The sequence below is a fragment of the Cupressus sempervirens genome, chromosome 4 (assembly GCF_028749045.1).
Source record: "Cupressus sempervirens isolate cs-2001-9-10 chromosome 4, ASM2874904v1, whole genome shotgun sequence".
NCBI classification, from domain to species: domain Eukaryota; kingdom Viridiplantae; phylum Streptophyta; class Pinopsida; order Cupressales; family Cupressaceae; genus Cupressus; species Cupressus sempervirens.
This window is the reverse complement of record NC_143121.1, coordinates 628,662,880-628,678,633: the sequence shown is the minus strand read 5'-3', so window position 1 is coordinate 628,678,633 and position 15,754 is coordinate 628,662,880. Positions and strand designations below refer to the sequence as shown.

At 34.2% G+C, this 15,754-nt stretch overlaps 1 protein-coding gene across 3 annotated transcripts in view; it reads left to right on the top strand.

Moving 5' to 3' along the window:
* LOC149562798 (F-box protein At4g02760-like) overlaps positions 1-15,754 on the top strand; it is a 58,830-nt gene that overhangs the window by 24,618 nt on the left and 18,458 nt on the right. For all 3 annotated transcript variants that reach the window (XM_089826259.1, XM_089826258.1, XM_089826257.1), the window contains exon 2: positions 2,873-3,051. In XM_089826259.1, the coding sequence (XP_089682385.1) occupies positions 2,873-3,051 (179 nt within the window). The remainder of the gene's footprint in view (positions 1-2,872; positions 3,052-15,754) is intronic.

The window sequence follows — 15,754 nt, the reverse complement described above, 5'->3', positions numbered from 1 at the left end:
AGATAGAGACAACAACACCACCGACATCGACATGGCTCCACTACTACATCCATGAACTATCCCTTTGTTAGGGTTTTTTTCTCTGCCTCTTTGGTTCCTACATTTGCTTGACATGGTGGGGTTGTCTTCTCGCCCCTTCCACCCCTGGGCTTGTTAGGGTCTTTGCGTGTTCTTTCTTTTCTCTTTTTCTTATTGTTTCTAGTCATTGTTTTATGCTGCTACTGTTGGGTTTCTTTCTTGTTGTTCCCTTAGTCCCTTTGAGCTGTTTTGTGGTCACTTTTTGGACATTAATAAATTTATGTTGCATTTCCCTATTTTTTTTACAAAATATTGATGTTTCTCTTTTCCACATTGTGATTTCACAGTTTCATCCCTTACTTCAAACATGAATTGGTAAAACATCTCAACTTACATAAGGATTGAAGGGGATACTTGAACTGGAGGTGGATTTCCTAAAGGAACTACTCCTCAAACATGGTTTTTGCAATTGGGATTCAATCCTTAGAAAATATCTTCATTTGACATCTCAACGTAGGAATTCCTAAGTCAATTAACCCATTCCCAAACAGCTAGGAGACTAAGAGATCCAAAGAATGTTGCCAGGCTAACGACAATGAAGCTAAACACTAAGTTACTAAGACAAAAAGTTAGGTGGTCCTCATTTGCAATGGAGTGTGTGTGTATGACACAATAAGCTGGAAGGTTATTAAATATTAAGGTTGCAAAGAGGGGCTAATGGACTTGTAAGAAGCAATAAAATGGAGAACGTGTATAGAGTGATGTTATACAGAATAAATGAAGCAAATGGAAGGAACTTGCATCTTTTAGAAAACAAAAAGAAAGTAGAACATTATTAAATGCTGTGGGAATATAAAAGAAGGTATCAATAAATTAGAAACTTACAGAATTTTTAGAAGCTACAAAGACTTCTAAATAAACTATAACATTTTACATAAATGTAATTGAATATCAAATGATAAATGGACATTAACAGAGAAAAATAACTTTAAATCTTAGAGATTGATAAAGAAGCCTCAAAGCGACAAAGAATTTCGTTGTTTAAACTTCCAAAATATCAGCTGTTGAGCATTATTACAAGAACCAAGTGGCCTCCTAGAAGAATTATTTTTGGTTGCATAGAATGTGCTCCCAGAAACCTTGAAGAAAATAGAAAAATAATTGATAAGAGTATAATGCAAACAGGAACAATGTTGACACGAAATCAATAGGAAGACAAAGGTAGAAAACAGAAAGCCATCAAAACAAAAAATGCTGCCAATGATAGCTGTTTAGAAAGATCAATTAAACTATGGCTAACAGAAGCATAAGAAATGAATAGTAAATAGAAAGAGTTTATCCTGTCATTAGGTGCAAGGAAGAAGGCTCAAGAAACAGGTAGAATGAACCCTAATTTATGCTAAGAAGATGGACATTAAATTGACTGCAATACATAGACTAGAAATTACAGGGGTGGCGTTTTCTCATTCGATGGTGATTGGTTGTGTTCTTGAATGCATAGGATCTCAAAATGTAGGGGATGAGTTGGAAACGACAGAGTGAGTTTGGCCCGTCTTTGTTAACACGCTAATGAAGGGTTTCAGGCTGAAAATTAGGCTAAATGAGTCCTAAAATATGGAAGGAGTAGTAGACACTAAAATGTGTGCAAAAATGTAGAATGAAATATGTGAAGAATGCAATTTTCAACTGCACATATACGAGAGAAACCAGTTCTAATGACATAAACTGAAATATCTAGAACAGGTCATGGCTTTTGAAGAGCTCTCTTGTTCAGGCATCACACATACTAAAGAATGGTATTTCCTCATTCTTGACCAATGGTGTTCCAGTTTATCCACAACATTACATCTGAAGGTTGGCATCTGGAGTTTGACTGTGTCAAGGACTTTTTGAAAAGATCTTTCTGTAAATATGTGAAAATTTTCTTTATGATCATCATTTGATGCATGTCCTCGAGAGTTTGTCGGCTCTTTTTTAAATTTCACTCCTCACTATCTTTCAATCCAGACAAACACAGAGCAATTGCAGATCAAGAATTTAGTTGAGGAAAAATGAGAGATAAATTTAGGAGGTGAAAAAAAATATGGCCAAGTTAAAACCATAAGAATTTCGATCATTTCAAAAGAGCTGAGTATATCTGAAGATTATATACCCTAAAAATCTGTTTGCGTTCTCTCTATTGCTAGCTACCCTTTACATATGAGGCTTTGGTACACTTCAGCTTGCTGCTACAGACTTTTGGCATGAATAATGATGAGTGGAGTGTTAACTAGAAACAGTAATGAACATACTGCCCTACCTTTTTTTGGACATGTATGATCCTGACACACTTCTTTGAGCCTTTCAATTTGACTTTCAGCAGACTAGATGGTTTCCCTAGTCCCCATAAATTTCAGACAAGGCAAGAGGCTTTGCTCTTTGTTTGCTTTCACTTTTTTAATTATAATATATCACAAGTGCAATCATTAATCCTGTTTTCATGGCTGTATGTTTCATCTGAAACTTCCAGATCAGTAAAAAATATCTTCAGTGGAAACATCTTAATGCGTGGTTTTCTTGTTGTTACTTTCCATTGGTGGTTGAATGTCGTGGAATACCGTCATTGCCTTTATTTTGTTCATAGATTCATTTGTGTATGAGCATTTCCCTATAAAGATTCTCACAGGGAAACTTCCATGCTTTTAGTTGTTTTGAAAGTCCATTTCAATTTTCAAAATTTTAAAGTAAAAATGCATTGTATGGTCTGATTTGTGCCAATTAAATGATTCATTTTTTTTGGTTTCATATTCTTGCTTTTTTGGTGAATTGTAAAGCACGAGGCTAAACTTTGTTCATGCTTTTATGTGATTTGAAGGTCTTTTCAATGTTGGGAACACAAACCCTCTGTTATGCTGCAGCAACTTGTAAATTGTTTTCTAAGTCGGCCATGGATCCTGCATGCTATGCAGATATAGATTTGACATCGGGTGATTTCAAGATAATTAATGATGCAACTATTTTAAAGATGGTACAACGTGCTGGTTTATGTTTCCAGTGAGTTATTATTTTTGAAACTTGCCTATTAGTAAATTAAAAGGAAAACACAACTATTTTTACTAATTTTTGCTATGTTAGTATGAATAAGGTCATGTGAGATGCCCCTTTTTGTTATCTTAGTTTTTTTCTGATTTGTTTTTGATATTTCCTGAATTTTGACAACCAGAATTAACTGGAAGATTAGATAAAAAATGAAAAAGAGTGGCTGGATATGTTTGAGCAACTCTTCAAATACTGAAATACCATTTCATAGGATTAATCTAAGTCTAATTTTAACAACTGTGATTGCTACATGTCTGGTATAAACCCTAGGTCACAATATAATCTTGTATCTAAATTGCGTCAAAATAAAGGGCCAGCTTACAGCTCTAAGTGGGAAAAACATTAAAATTTCAGAATTTTGATAAATCAAACTCATTGAAGGGCATCATGTTGAGTTCGTTGAATCCCCCCTTAAATGAGGAATGACTGCTGGTAACAATCAGATCCAGTCTATCTGCACTCAGCCCTAGTATTTGTGATATTTAATGATAATGCACAAACTTGTGATCAGATCTGGGGGTGTACCAAACTCTAGACCTGACATATGCATGCTATTATCACTGTTTTCTGCAATTATTCTTGCTTATGAACTGGTAAGAGCATATGATCCCCTTGTGTGGTGTTGTAATTGAAAAATTCAGTGACACATTGCTGCTGGAGATGATTTTAGGCAGCTTTAAGTAAATAAGGCATGTAATGTGCAGTGTGGCGATGAGAATCAAACCTCTGGATCACCCACCTCAAGGCTTCAAGATCTCCAGAAGCATTGGAATTGGGCAGGTTCAATTTCTCTGTAGCTCCACCAAATGTTTCCTTATGGAGAGTTCTAGGTCTGTATGGCTCTCAGATCTCATCTAAAGCATGCACTGGGCCTAAAACTGAGTTTTATGACCTTCCTGGCTGGTAGTGCCAGATCTGATTCTGAAATTGTTGCCTATTTGCAAACTTTGTCTCGATGCCAGGCCTTAAAAAGGGGCACAATAATCTTAGATTTGTCAAATTGCAGTTATGGGAAAGGATCAAATATCAGGGCTGAGGTTCTACCTTTCAACTACAAGAATTTTTTGACCCTGCAGAGTGAGTAATAGAGTTGCAGCAGTCAAACAGTTTGTCAAATGTGTCTCTTGCATGGTGCGTCTTTCCATTTTATACTGTCCTGCAAAATAGTTTAAATAGGCACAAAGTAGGTGCCAATAGTTAACTATAAATACTAACTATTAAATGAGTCTTTTACTCTGAACGATTCTCCACTATAGGCCTCTCCCTCCCATTTTTCTAGTCCTTTAGAGGATGTTTTGTTGATGCACCTAATGAGATGTTCCTGATGTGAGTATTTATGACGATGATGGTATTGATCTTGTTGTCACTGTCACTCCATCTTCTCCTCCACCTACACCTAGTAGACTATTATGGTCTTGCATATTCTTCAGGATTCTGCCTCCAGCCTCCTGGTGGTGTTTTTTAGTGGCTCTTCCTTTATGTTTCTTGGTTGTTTGCTTTTCCTTGGGCACTGTTTGGTGTGTAAATTTTCTGCAAATTCTATGGCAAAATCAGAGATTAGATTCAACCTTCTTTCTCTCCTTTCTAGCTTGCTGTAAATAACTTCAAAGTATTGTCTTGAATTAAATTAGAAATATAAATCTGAAACTGTCTTTTCTTCTGCAAGTTGTAGATGGGCAGTATTGACTAAGGAGCAGACTTCATTGTGTTCTTGTGTGCTTTTAGACTTCAACCATACCCATTATAAATAGAGAGATCCCTTCCAAAACATACTTTAACTCATCACTAGAAGTCGGCGACTTTTCCATGAAACAAGTTTTAATAATAACTTAACACAAAAGAGTTTTAGTTAAATCCAAACTAGTTCTAAGGATAGACGCCAATATACCTAAGAGGATAATTCAAAGACAATGGATCAATCTATATCATGTAAGAACAGATCAGACTGATCTGTTATCAGATCAGTAGGATTACAAGTTACATAATTAACACTCCCTCTTAACTTGATAATCATACTGAGAGATATCATAGCTAGCAACATCAATAAAGATGAACAAGCAAGAATTAATACTCTATATCTATTTGAATCTTCTTAGCATGTGGTATCATAGAATACATGATACAATGTCATATTACTAAACGTGTGATATGACAAATCACTGCTAGTAGTGATAACAATATTGCAAAGAATACAATATACAAGATAAATTTGAAGAATAATTTAAGTTCTTCATTTATCCAAGTTGTGACTCATAGATATTGGTATTCCTATATCACAACATGATCCTAAGTTAAGATCTACCAGAACACAGGATAAACTTTGGAAAAAATTTCTTTCTTTATCCAGATTGTGATATATAGACATAGCAATGTCTATATCACAATGTGATCTTGAACTCATCTAGATTCTATAGTAGAACTCTACTGTTTAGCACATTATTTAAGAGATCGTCATCTCTCATAATGTCTTTTATGCAAGTGTTCATTATCTCAAAGATCGTCACCTCTTAAATAGTGAATGCAAATGATGGAGCCCATAACAGTCAATAGCCTGACAATAAAATTATTTTATTAATAATTTAAAGAATACAAATGGACTATAGTTCAACCATACCAAGTCTTCTCCTGAAGTGGTCTATCTTCACTCTAGATAGAGGTTTGGTGAATATGTTGCTGTCTGATCTGCAGTGCAAATGTATTCTAGTTTTACAGTATTCCTGTCTTCCATATCTCTTACATAATGGTAAGGCATTTCAATATGCTTGGACCTGTTTTGAAAAACTGGATTCACCGAAAGCTTGATGGAACTTTGATTATCACAATGAATAATCATAGGATTCATGGCTTGCCCAAATAATCCAACAAGTAACTTCCTTAGCCAGACTGCTTCTCGAGAGGCCATCACTGCTGTAATGTATTCGGCTTCTGTGGAGTTTTGAGCTACTGAAGACTGCTTTTTGCATATCCAAGATATCATTGCTGATCCTTAACTGAAACAACATCCTGAAGTACTTTTCTTGTCTTTAACACTTCCACCCCAATCTGAGTCAGTGAGTCCATGCAAATCTAAGCCAACTTTCTCATATTTGAGCCCAAGATTAAGAGTGCCTCGTAAGTATTTTATAATGTGTTTGACTGCAACTAGGTGAATCTCCTTTGGCTCACACATAAATTGACTTAAGGCATTAACAACATAGGAGATATCAGGTCTTGTATTTACCAAGTACATAAAGGACCCAATCATCTGTCTATAGAGAGTAGCATCTATGGAAGGTGATTCGGCTGCTACTTTTTTAAGTTTATGTAGATTAGTCTCCATAGGAGAAGACATATACTTGCAATTCCACATTCCAAATCTCTTCAAAATATTTGATGTATACTTCCCTTGATTAAGTATAATATTGTCAGAATTCTGCCGTACTTCCAGTCCTAGGAAGTAATGAAAGAGTCCTAATTCTTTCATCTCAAATTCTCTAATTAGATCTTTCTTGCATTGATCTATGAGATGATCATCATCTGTTATAAGTAAATCATCAACATACAGTATCAAAATTACCATATCATCTTTATCTCTTTTATAATATAAATTTGGATTGGCTTCATTTTTGGAGAATCCTAAGCCGGTGAGTTACTTATCAATTCTTTCATACCAAGCCCTTGGAGCCTGCTTAAGCCCGTAGAGATCTTTCTTGAGCCTACAAACAAAAACGTTAGGATCATGAGTTTCAAATCTTTCAGGTTGCTCCAAATATACTTTTTCTGTAATCTTTCCATTTAGGAATGTTGTTTTTACATCCATCTGATGTACTTTCCATCCCTTCGATGCTGCAATGGCTAGGATTGCTCTTATAGAGGTATATTTGACAACAGGAGCAAAAGTTTCTTCATAATCAATCCCTTCTTTCTGAGAGAATCCTCTAGCTACCAATTTGGCTTTATATTTCTCAATGCTATCATCAGCAAAATGCTTTATTTTAAGTATCCACTTGGAAGAAACAACAGATTTTCCTTTAGGTCTTGGAACAATTTTTCAAACATCAATCTTCATAATAGATTGGTATTCCTCTGTCATAGCTTCTTTCCAAGCTGTATGTTTAATAGTATCTAAAGGATTGGTTGGTTTTGTTTTGGACAAATCATTCATGTTTGTTGTAGAACTCAATGTTACCCCAAGGTGGGGGTGTGGCGGTGTGGGCGAACAAGTTTTGGGAGTGGGGAAAATGGCCTCAATTTGGGGACGGTAGGGGGACGGCGGGGGTGCGGCAGTGGGGTGCGGAAGGGGGAGGGGGAGGTGATTGCATAATATATAATATTAATGATTGAAAATTCTAATTATGAAATAATACTTTAATATATTATATAACATACCAAATATAGTTGAATAGAAAAAATTGAAATGTGATTCACAAACCATTTGTTCAAACTTGAAACTTGAAACTTCATAACCGTTGCCAATGACAATTTAACAAATTAACTTAGTTCAAGATGCAAAATTCAAAATTCATTGTTCAAATATGAATATCATATATGATATATCATAAAGATGCTCATGATGACAATGAGCTGAGTAGCATGAAACAACGAAATGAAATAATGTATCGTAGCCATATCAAAGTGAGTACAATTAACAAAATGACAAAATGTCAATAATGAGAATGGAATCATCCCAAGTGCTCTCTAAGCATGCATAAAAAAACAAATTAAAAAAGAAAAGAAATTTTTTTTTTTTAAAAACTATTTGGGCCATTCGGCCGGCCACACCTTGCGAGCACCCTGCAAGCACCCCTGCACCCGAGCATCCGTTACCCACCCGAGCACCCGCGAACCATCCGGGTGCTTGACCGGTGCGACCAAGGTGCGATGGCGCATTTTTATCCAATGGGGGTACTCGGGTGTGTGACGCACCCACACCGAGTGCTTTAGGTTTTTGACTCGGGTGCGCGCACCTGGGTTACATTGGTATAACTAGAAAATCTTTTGGGTCTTTTGCTTTCTCTAACTGTTCTAGAAGGTGCAGCAAAGTCTTGTGCTTCCTCAATTGTTTTAATAGCCCAAAGTGGTCTTTTCTTTGAATTTTGAGTTTCTCCAAAATTTAGATTTTGAATTTCATCTTCAATTTCTTCTGTGTTCTCCCTCTGAGACTCAGACTTAGTATTTCTTTCAGAACTAGGTAGAGGAGAAGGTTCTTTAGAACTTAGGGCTCTTTTGAATGCTAGATTTTCTTCAAAAATTACATCCCTACTAAGTTCAATACTTTCCTGTCCAGGTATGAAAATCCTATATGGTTTAGATGTTTCACTATACCCTACAAAAATACCTTTCCTCCTGGAGGGTTCTAACTTAGTTCTCTTTTCTTTTGGAACATGGATATATACAGGGCACCCAAAGATGCTAAGATGACTTATATTGGGTTTAACCTTAGTAAAGACTTTTTCGGGAGTTTTATCTCTAAGGTGGGAGTGAGGGCTTTTGTTTTGAGTATAGACAATAGTACAAGAGGCTTCTGCCCAAAGATAATATTCTAAATTTTGATCAAATATATAGCTCTAGCAGCTTCTATAATTGTTCTATTCTTTCTTTCCGCTACCCAATTTTGTTCTGGATTATAAGGAACGATGTATTCCCTCTTAATTCCTATTTCTTTACAAAACCTTTTAAACAAACCTGGGGTGTATTCCCCTCCATTATTAGTCTAAGAGTTTTAATTTTATGTCCTGATAAGTTTTCAGTTAATGTTTTGAATTTTTCAAATCTCTTTAGGATTTCTTTTGATTCTTTGCATTTTAAGAAGTAAATCCATGTTTTCTTAGAGAAGTCATCTATGAACAAAATATAGTACCAAAATCCTCCAAGAGAAGGAACAGGCATAGGTCCACATAAATTTGAATGAATTAATTTCAAAACATTATTTGTTTTTCTAGTGCTATCATGAAATGGACTTTTGGTGTTCTTACCCAGAGCGCACTCTTTGCATATGCTTAAGTGGTCTTTATTTAGTTTAGGTAAACCAGTAACCATCTTCTCCATGGTTGATAAGTTTTTGATTCCTAATCTTCTGTGCCATATTTCATTTATGTTTGCAGCTTCATGAATCAAGACTTGAATAGGTCGACTAGATTCTGAATTTAATTCATACAAATATCCTTTTCTTTGACCAATCAACTTCGCTTTCTTAATTAAGGAGTTCTTTGCCCAAGTTATTACTTTACCATCCACGAATGCAACATTATGCCCATCATTTTCAAGTGTTATAACCGAGATTAGATTTCTTTTTATTCCTGGTACGTAGAGTACTCCTTTGAGGAGAAGAGAATTTCCTGATTTTAGTTTCAAGGTGCAGTTTCCAATTCCTTCGACGAAATGTGCTGAATTATCACCAATGGCGACTTCACCATTAACCTTTTTTAATATAGAGTCTAGTGCTTCTTTGTATCCTGTTATATGTCTAGAAGATCCACTATCAATTACCCATGCTTTACTTGAGATTTCATTTGATAGTGATGAATACAATACAGGATTCTCCGGATCATAGTTATCTTCTTCCCTAGTAATATTTGTACAGTTCACCTGTTGCTTAGAATTTTTAGGACAATTAAATCTATAGTGTCCAAACTTTTCACATTTGAAACACTTTATTTTGGATAGATCTTTCTTGAGTTTCCCATTCTATTGATTTCCCTTTTTCTTCTTGAAATGCTTCTTCTTGCCCTTATAGGAGTTTGTATTAAGAACATGAAGTTCTTCATCTTTTGTTTTCAGTTTCCCTCCTTTCTTTAGTTTTCTGGATTCTTTTTGAAGACAATCTCCCTTAAGTCTGTTAAAGTCAGGAAGTTTATTTCTGGCACTTATTCCTTGTGCAAAAGTTTCCCATGAATCTGGTAATCCATCTGTAGCCATTAGTGTTAGTGCCATATCACTAATGATGGTTCCTATACTTGAAAGTTCATCTCTTATGCTGGCAACCCTTAGGAAGTAAGAATTCATTGATTCTCCTTTCTTTATTTGTATGTGATTTAGTTGCCTTTTCAGTGCAAGAACTCTAGTTGTATTGTTGACCTCATATGCATTTCGTAATGCATTCATCATCTCAAATGATGTCTGATGTTTTGTTAGCATAGGTACAATATCATTCTTTACTTCATCTAATATGCTCTGAATGACTTCTATTTCCTTCACTCTAGATAGATTTATGAGGTTCAACTGGAGGTTGTTTGGATGCTGAATCAACAAATTGTTTTACATCATTTTCTTCAAGAATCATTATGCTTCTGAATTTCCAGGCATCAAAGTGTTCTTTCCCATCAAACCTGTCGTCGGGTCTGATTGTGTATGCCATTGAAGATAGGAGATAGATGCTAGATATATATAAGGTTTGATTACTTAAATTTGCAGAGCCTAGGTTCGACTACTAGAGCTCTGATACCATGTAAATTTTTTGCAAATTCTATGACTAAATCAGAGATTAGATTCGACCTTCTTTCTCTCCTTTCTAGCTTGCTGTAAATAACTTCAAAGTATTGTCTTGAATTAAATTAGAAATATAAATCTGAAATTGTCTTTTCTTTTGCAAGTTGTATATGGGCAGTACTGACTAAGGAGTAGGCTTTATTGTGTTCTTATGTGCTCTTACGCTTCAACCAAACCCATTATAAATAGAGAGATCTAGGGACATGTCCCTTCCAAAACATACTTTAACTCATCCATAGAAGTCGACGACTTTTCCATGAAACGACAAGATTAATTATAACTTAACAAAAAAGAGTTTTAGTTAAATCCAAACTAGTTCTAAGGATAGATGCCGATATCCCTAAGAGGATAATGCAAAGACTTTGGATCAATCTAGATCATGTATGAACAAATTAGATTGATTTGTTATCAGATCAGTAGGATTACCAGTTCCAGGATTAACATGGTGTTCCTTTTGCTGGCTGTTTCTTGGTTGTAACTCTCAGTCCCTTAGACCCTTTGGTGATCTCTAGTTGGACATTAATAAATTATCTTATCTTATCTTGTTGGTGATCCCACAACAACACACTGTGCTGGTTCCCACACTATAAGGTATCATTTTTTGAGTCATGCAGTTTCTAGTTCTACTAATTGTAACGCCCCACCAGGAACCCAAAAGAAATTAACCTAAAGTTTCACCAAGTTTGCCAAACATTTTTTTTGAAAGATAATAACTTAACAACAACAGATATAATATAGTGGAAGCAATAACATACACATAAACACATACCATAAAACAGATTACATCTCTTAAGGGTCCCATGACGTTGAATCACATTTAAGTTTATTAATATTAAATCTAACACAACAATTTCACATCATGGAATAACTATAAGTATGAATCCATTTAAATAATATACAATTACAGGATGCCATTTGGTAATAATCAGAATGCACAATCATCCACTGTACAAGTCACACGGTATGAAAGACTGAAAGAATATATATCATAAAACAAATTACATCATCTTGTAAGATCTATGAAATAAAATACCATACAATAGGTAAAACCATCCATCATAGTACACATGAATAGAATGAAAGGAAATGCTGAACAGGGAACTCCAACCACGACATCGAACTGTTAGAGCTCAATGGTAGATGTAAAAAAGCACTACCACCCGACCTCATGATAACCCAAAAAGGGTCTCCCATCGCGCTGAGGAGATAGTCTCAAGCCCCAAACAAGATAACAATTCCAAAAGTCAAAATCAACATCTAGGTCAAGGAAACTCTGAAAGCAATCTAACTCAAGGGTACCAAGACACAAGTATCAACTAATCCTAGAGGCAACATGGATACGTAGGAAATCTACGATGCAAGTGGGCAAGTGTCATCACATGAGCCAACTCTAAGGTTACCTTGTTAGCCACTATGGACTCCAAACCCCCTAGTGTCTCTATGTGGCATCAATATCCTTTTGTACAAACAAGGCATACTAACAAGTTAGCTCTAAGGTTACCCTGGCAGTCTTTTAATACTCCGAATCCCCTAGTGGCTTTCTGTGGTACCAATATCTTATTAATTCATTTTAAACCCATTTAATGAAATGTTATCACTTTTTAAAATAACGTAAAATGGGATACCCAACAGCCTCTTTAGGGCCTCGACCTCCATTGCAAGCCACTTCCCAATATGACATACAAATAACCTACCCTAAGCTCAACAAAAGAAAAAGATCTCAAATGACCATAAACCACACATCAGTTCTTAAACAAGCAACTGAAACGTACTAAAATATTACTGATCATAATCACAGATTCCACCAATACGATCATCCTAATAGGACTGATCCCAAAATCAAGTACACATAAACCAAATCCACGTCATAGCAGGACATCACCGAGAACAAATCACATAATCACCTGTCCTATACAAGCCACTAGGAAGCAATCCAAAGATAACTGATCGAAGACTCAAAAGGTTATACTAGAAAAGTCACACCATTCACTTCAGTCCCACACAAGAAACTAGAAAGCACATCAAAACATCTGAGCGAACTCATCATAGCACACACATGACACATCACCATGGTCGGGTATAAAAGATCGTAATAAAACATCATCATGACATCACAGAACAAATCCCCAAGCCTCTGGTAAACATTCAGATTGGTAAAAAAACTAAGTCAACCCCAAAACCATAACAGTAAACCACACGTCATAAAGAGTACATACAATGTAACTTTCTCAATACATTAGGTTTTGAAAACACAAAGGTTTAATTTTCACTATGGTTTTAAGCTTTCATTTTCATTTCCAAATATTGCAGTTCATAATGTTTTTGATCTCAATCAGGGTTTCAGTTTCCATTTATCTAGTTGCCAGATTTGCTAAGGTTTCCGAGTTCGCTAGAATCTTAGACGATTCAACAATTCATATAAAGTTGTTTAAACATTGTGTCATAGTTCAGTTCGTTATAAAAACATAAGAGTTCAGTAAACATACACATTACAGTTTTCATCTTTTCAAAATATTATATTTGTTAAGGGTTTCTGAGTTTACAAAATCTAAAAAGGACTTAACAATTCATAAAGAAGTCATTTAAATATAAAATCTCATTGTTTTATAAAAATGAACTATAAATTTAACAACACCAAAAACCATTGAGATTCTACAATTAAAATTTATAATTATAAAAATACACTATTAATTCAATTTAAAATAAGTTTTTTTTACAACTTCATAATTAAATATTATTATTAAATATTTATTAACTTATATTATTAATACTAATAATTATTTAATTAATAATAAAATAATATATATATAGTATATTATTTATTAATAATAATGATTATTAAATAAAATAAAATAATAATAATAATAAACTTATTAATAATAATATTAATAACATTAATAATATTAAATAATCTAAAAATAATAATATAAATATAAAAAAAAAAAAAACATAAAACAAAAATGCGATTGCTTTTATCGCGAGCCCCAAAATTGGGGTGTGGCCAAAGCCGCGTTGCCCAATGTAGCGCACCTGTCCTTTGGACAGCCGACGACCCCTCCAAACTTTATATTAATATTTAAAAAAAAATATGATTTATATAAAAAACATAAAATATGACAGCAGCCCTTTCTCAATTCAAATTGTAGTTTGTACTTAAAAAGGTAATTTTCAATAGCATTTATTTTAAAGATAATATAAATTTTCTTTTATCAATTCACTTATTAGATCTGAAAGGAGATATATATATAAACAACTAATAACTCTAATATTCCTTTTGTTTTTCAAATCCCAATCCGAATACAATCAACTAAATATGAGTTCCCCAAAATTAACAATTACGGGTTTTCAAAAGCTGAAATTCATTCACAATCGTCTTTGAAGACAAGGAACGATTGATTCACCAACAAGGGTTTCAATTCTGTTCACATACAGAGGTTTCTCAAATGAAGAACGATAGAATCACATATAAGGGTTTAAAATTCAATTCAATTTTGAAAATAGGTTCGCAAACAAGAAGAAGGCAGAGAAATCAAGAACGGGCAACTACTGCACAAACCCACAAGATCCTACTTGGATCTGATGCTAAAACAACGAATGCACAAAACACGCAAGAATTTCCTTCCTTTGGAAAACCCTTTTCTCCAAAATCGGCTCCTCCAAAACTCGGTTATTGCAAAATGAGCTCTAGATCTTTGATAAAGAGTTCTCCCCTAAAGTTAGGGCTTCGATTGTGCAATCACACGAGAAGACTCGTTGATCTTTATCTTTTATTATTTTATTATATTTTAATATTCATGCACAACCTTTTTGCTATTTGATTAAAATATCTTTATTAAATTAATTCCTTTCTCTCTTTAATTAATTTGCGAGGCGTTTTTGGTAATATATTTATTAATTTAATTAGTAACTTTATTTAGAGTTTAATATTAAAATTAAACTCCTAAATAATTATCATTAAATTAAATAAATATAATTACGCCAAAATTAGAACTTTAATAAATCTATAAATTTAATTCTTTTATTTAATTAATTTCTCAATTAATCAAATATAATTAAATATTGAATTTTCTTTATAAAATTTTCATTAAATTAAATTATTAAATACTCTTTTAATTTGATTTAATTATAATAGAAAATCATCATAGACCCACAAAATCAAATACGACAACTCAACTGAAGACAAAAAACGTAATCAAACTCCAGGGTCAAAATCACAAATTCTCGTCATTTGACTAATTCGGAAGGGTAAACAACTCAGATACTTGTCCTACTTCCTAGGACAATTGGCTTAGGGTTAGGATTCAGACTCGAGAGTTATCTTCCCACTTATACCTTTGAGATACTGCAATAGGGTACGCTCATCCCGGCAATTTAGGGAAGTCGATACCTGGTACTTGCAATCTGCATAAAATCCATGCTATTCTAAACTAAACAGGCAATGACAGGAAGTGGTACATCGTGTAGATCCCTACTAGCAAGTGATTACAACTCCCTCCCTTAACCACATCAGGAACGTCAATCATAAAGTATGGGGTACGTAACCATAGAAACTGCATACAAATCATTCCTCTAACTAACATCATGAAATAATTGAAAGTCACTAAATGAACATATATATCATCATTGAAATAGTCGTGAAATAATTGAAATAACTAAATAACTCGTCACATAAATAAATTGAGTATGAAGTGACATATAATCAAATCCGATAACCAAGTACCGATAGTCATAAAACATAATCATAGAATAGGCTTAAAAGAATCCGGTAAAACAAATCTAAAAAGTCAACTAGAGGTAGGCATTACATCCACTCCCCCAAGACTTAGGCTTACTCCTGGAAATCTATAAGAATGATAAAACTAAACTAGGGGTAGGCATTACACTAATCCTCAAAAGTATTTAAAAAGATAGAAAAGAAAATTAAAATGAGGAAAAGAGAAGCGACAATGGCCAAGGAAAACTTCGTCAACTGATCATCAAATATTCAAGAATCTCTTCCCAATTTGATTTACCTGATGCCTCAAATAACAAGATCTTACAGTTTTTCTTGTAATAAAACACAACATTTGAGTTCTAGAGTAATTAAATAGGCTTAATCTGCTGAATCAGGTATATAGTTATTAGCCAAAAGAACTACCGAAAAGAAGACTCCCCTATGCATATAACTGAAACAAAATGCTGTATTACATGA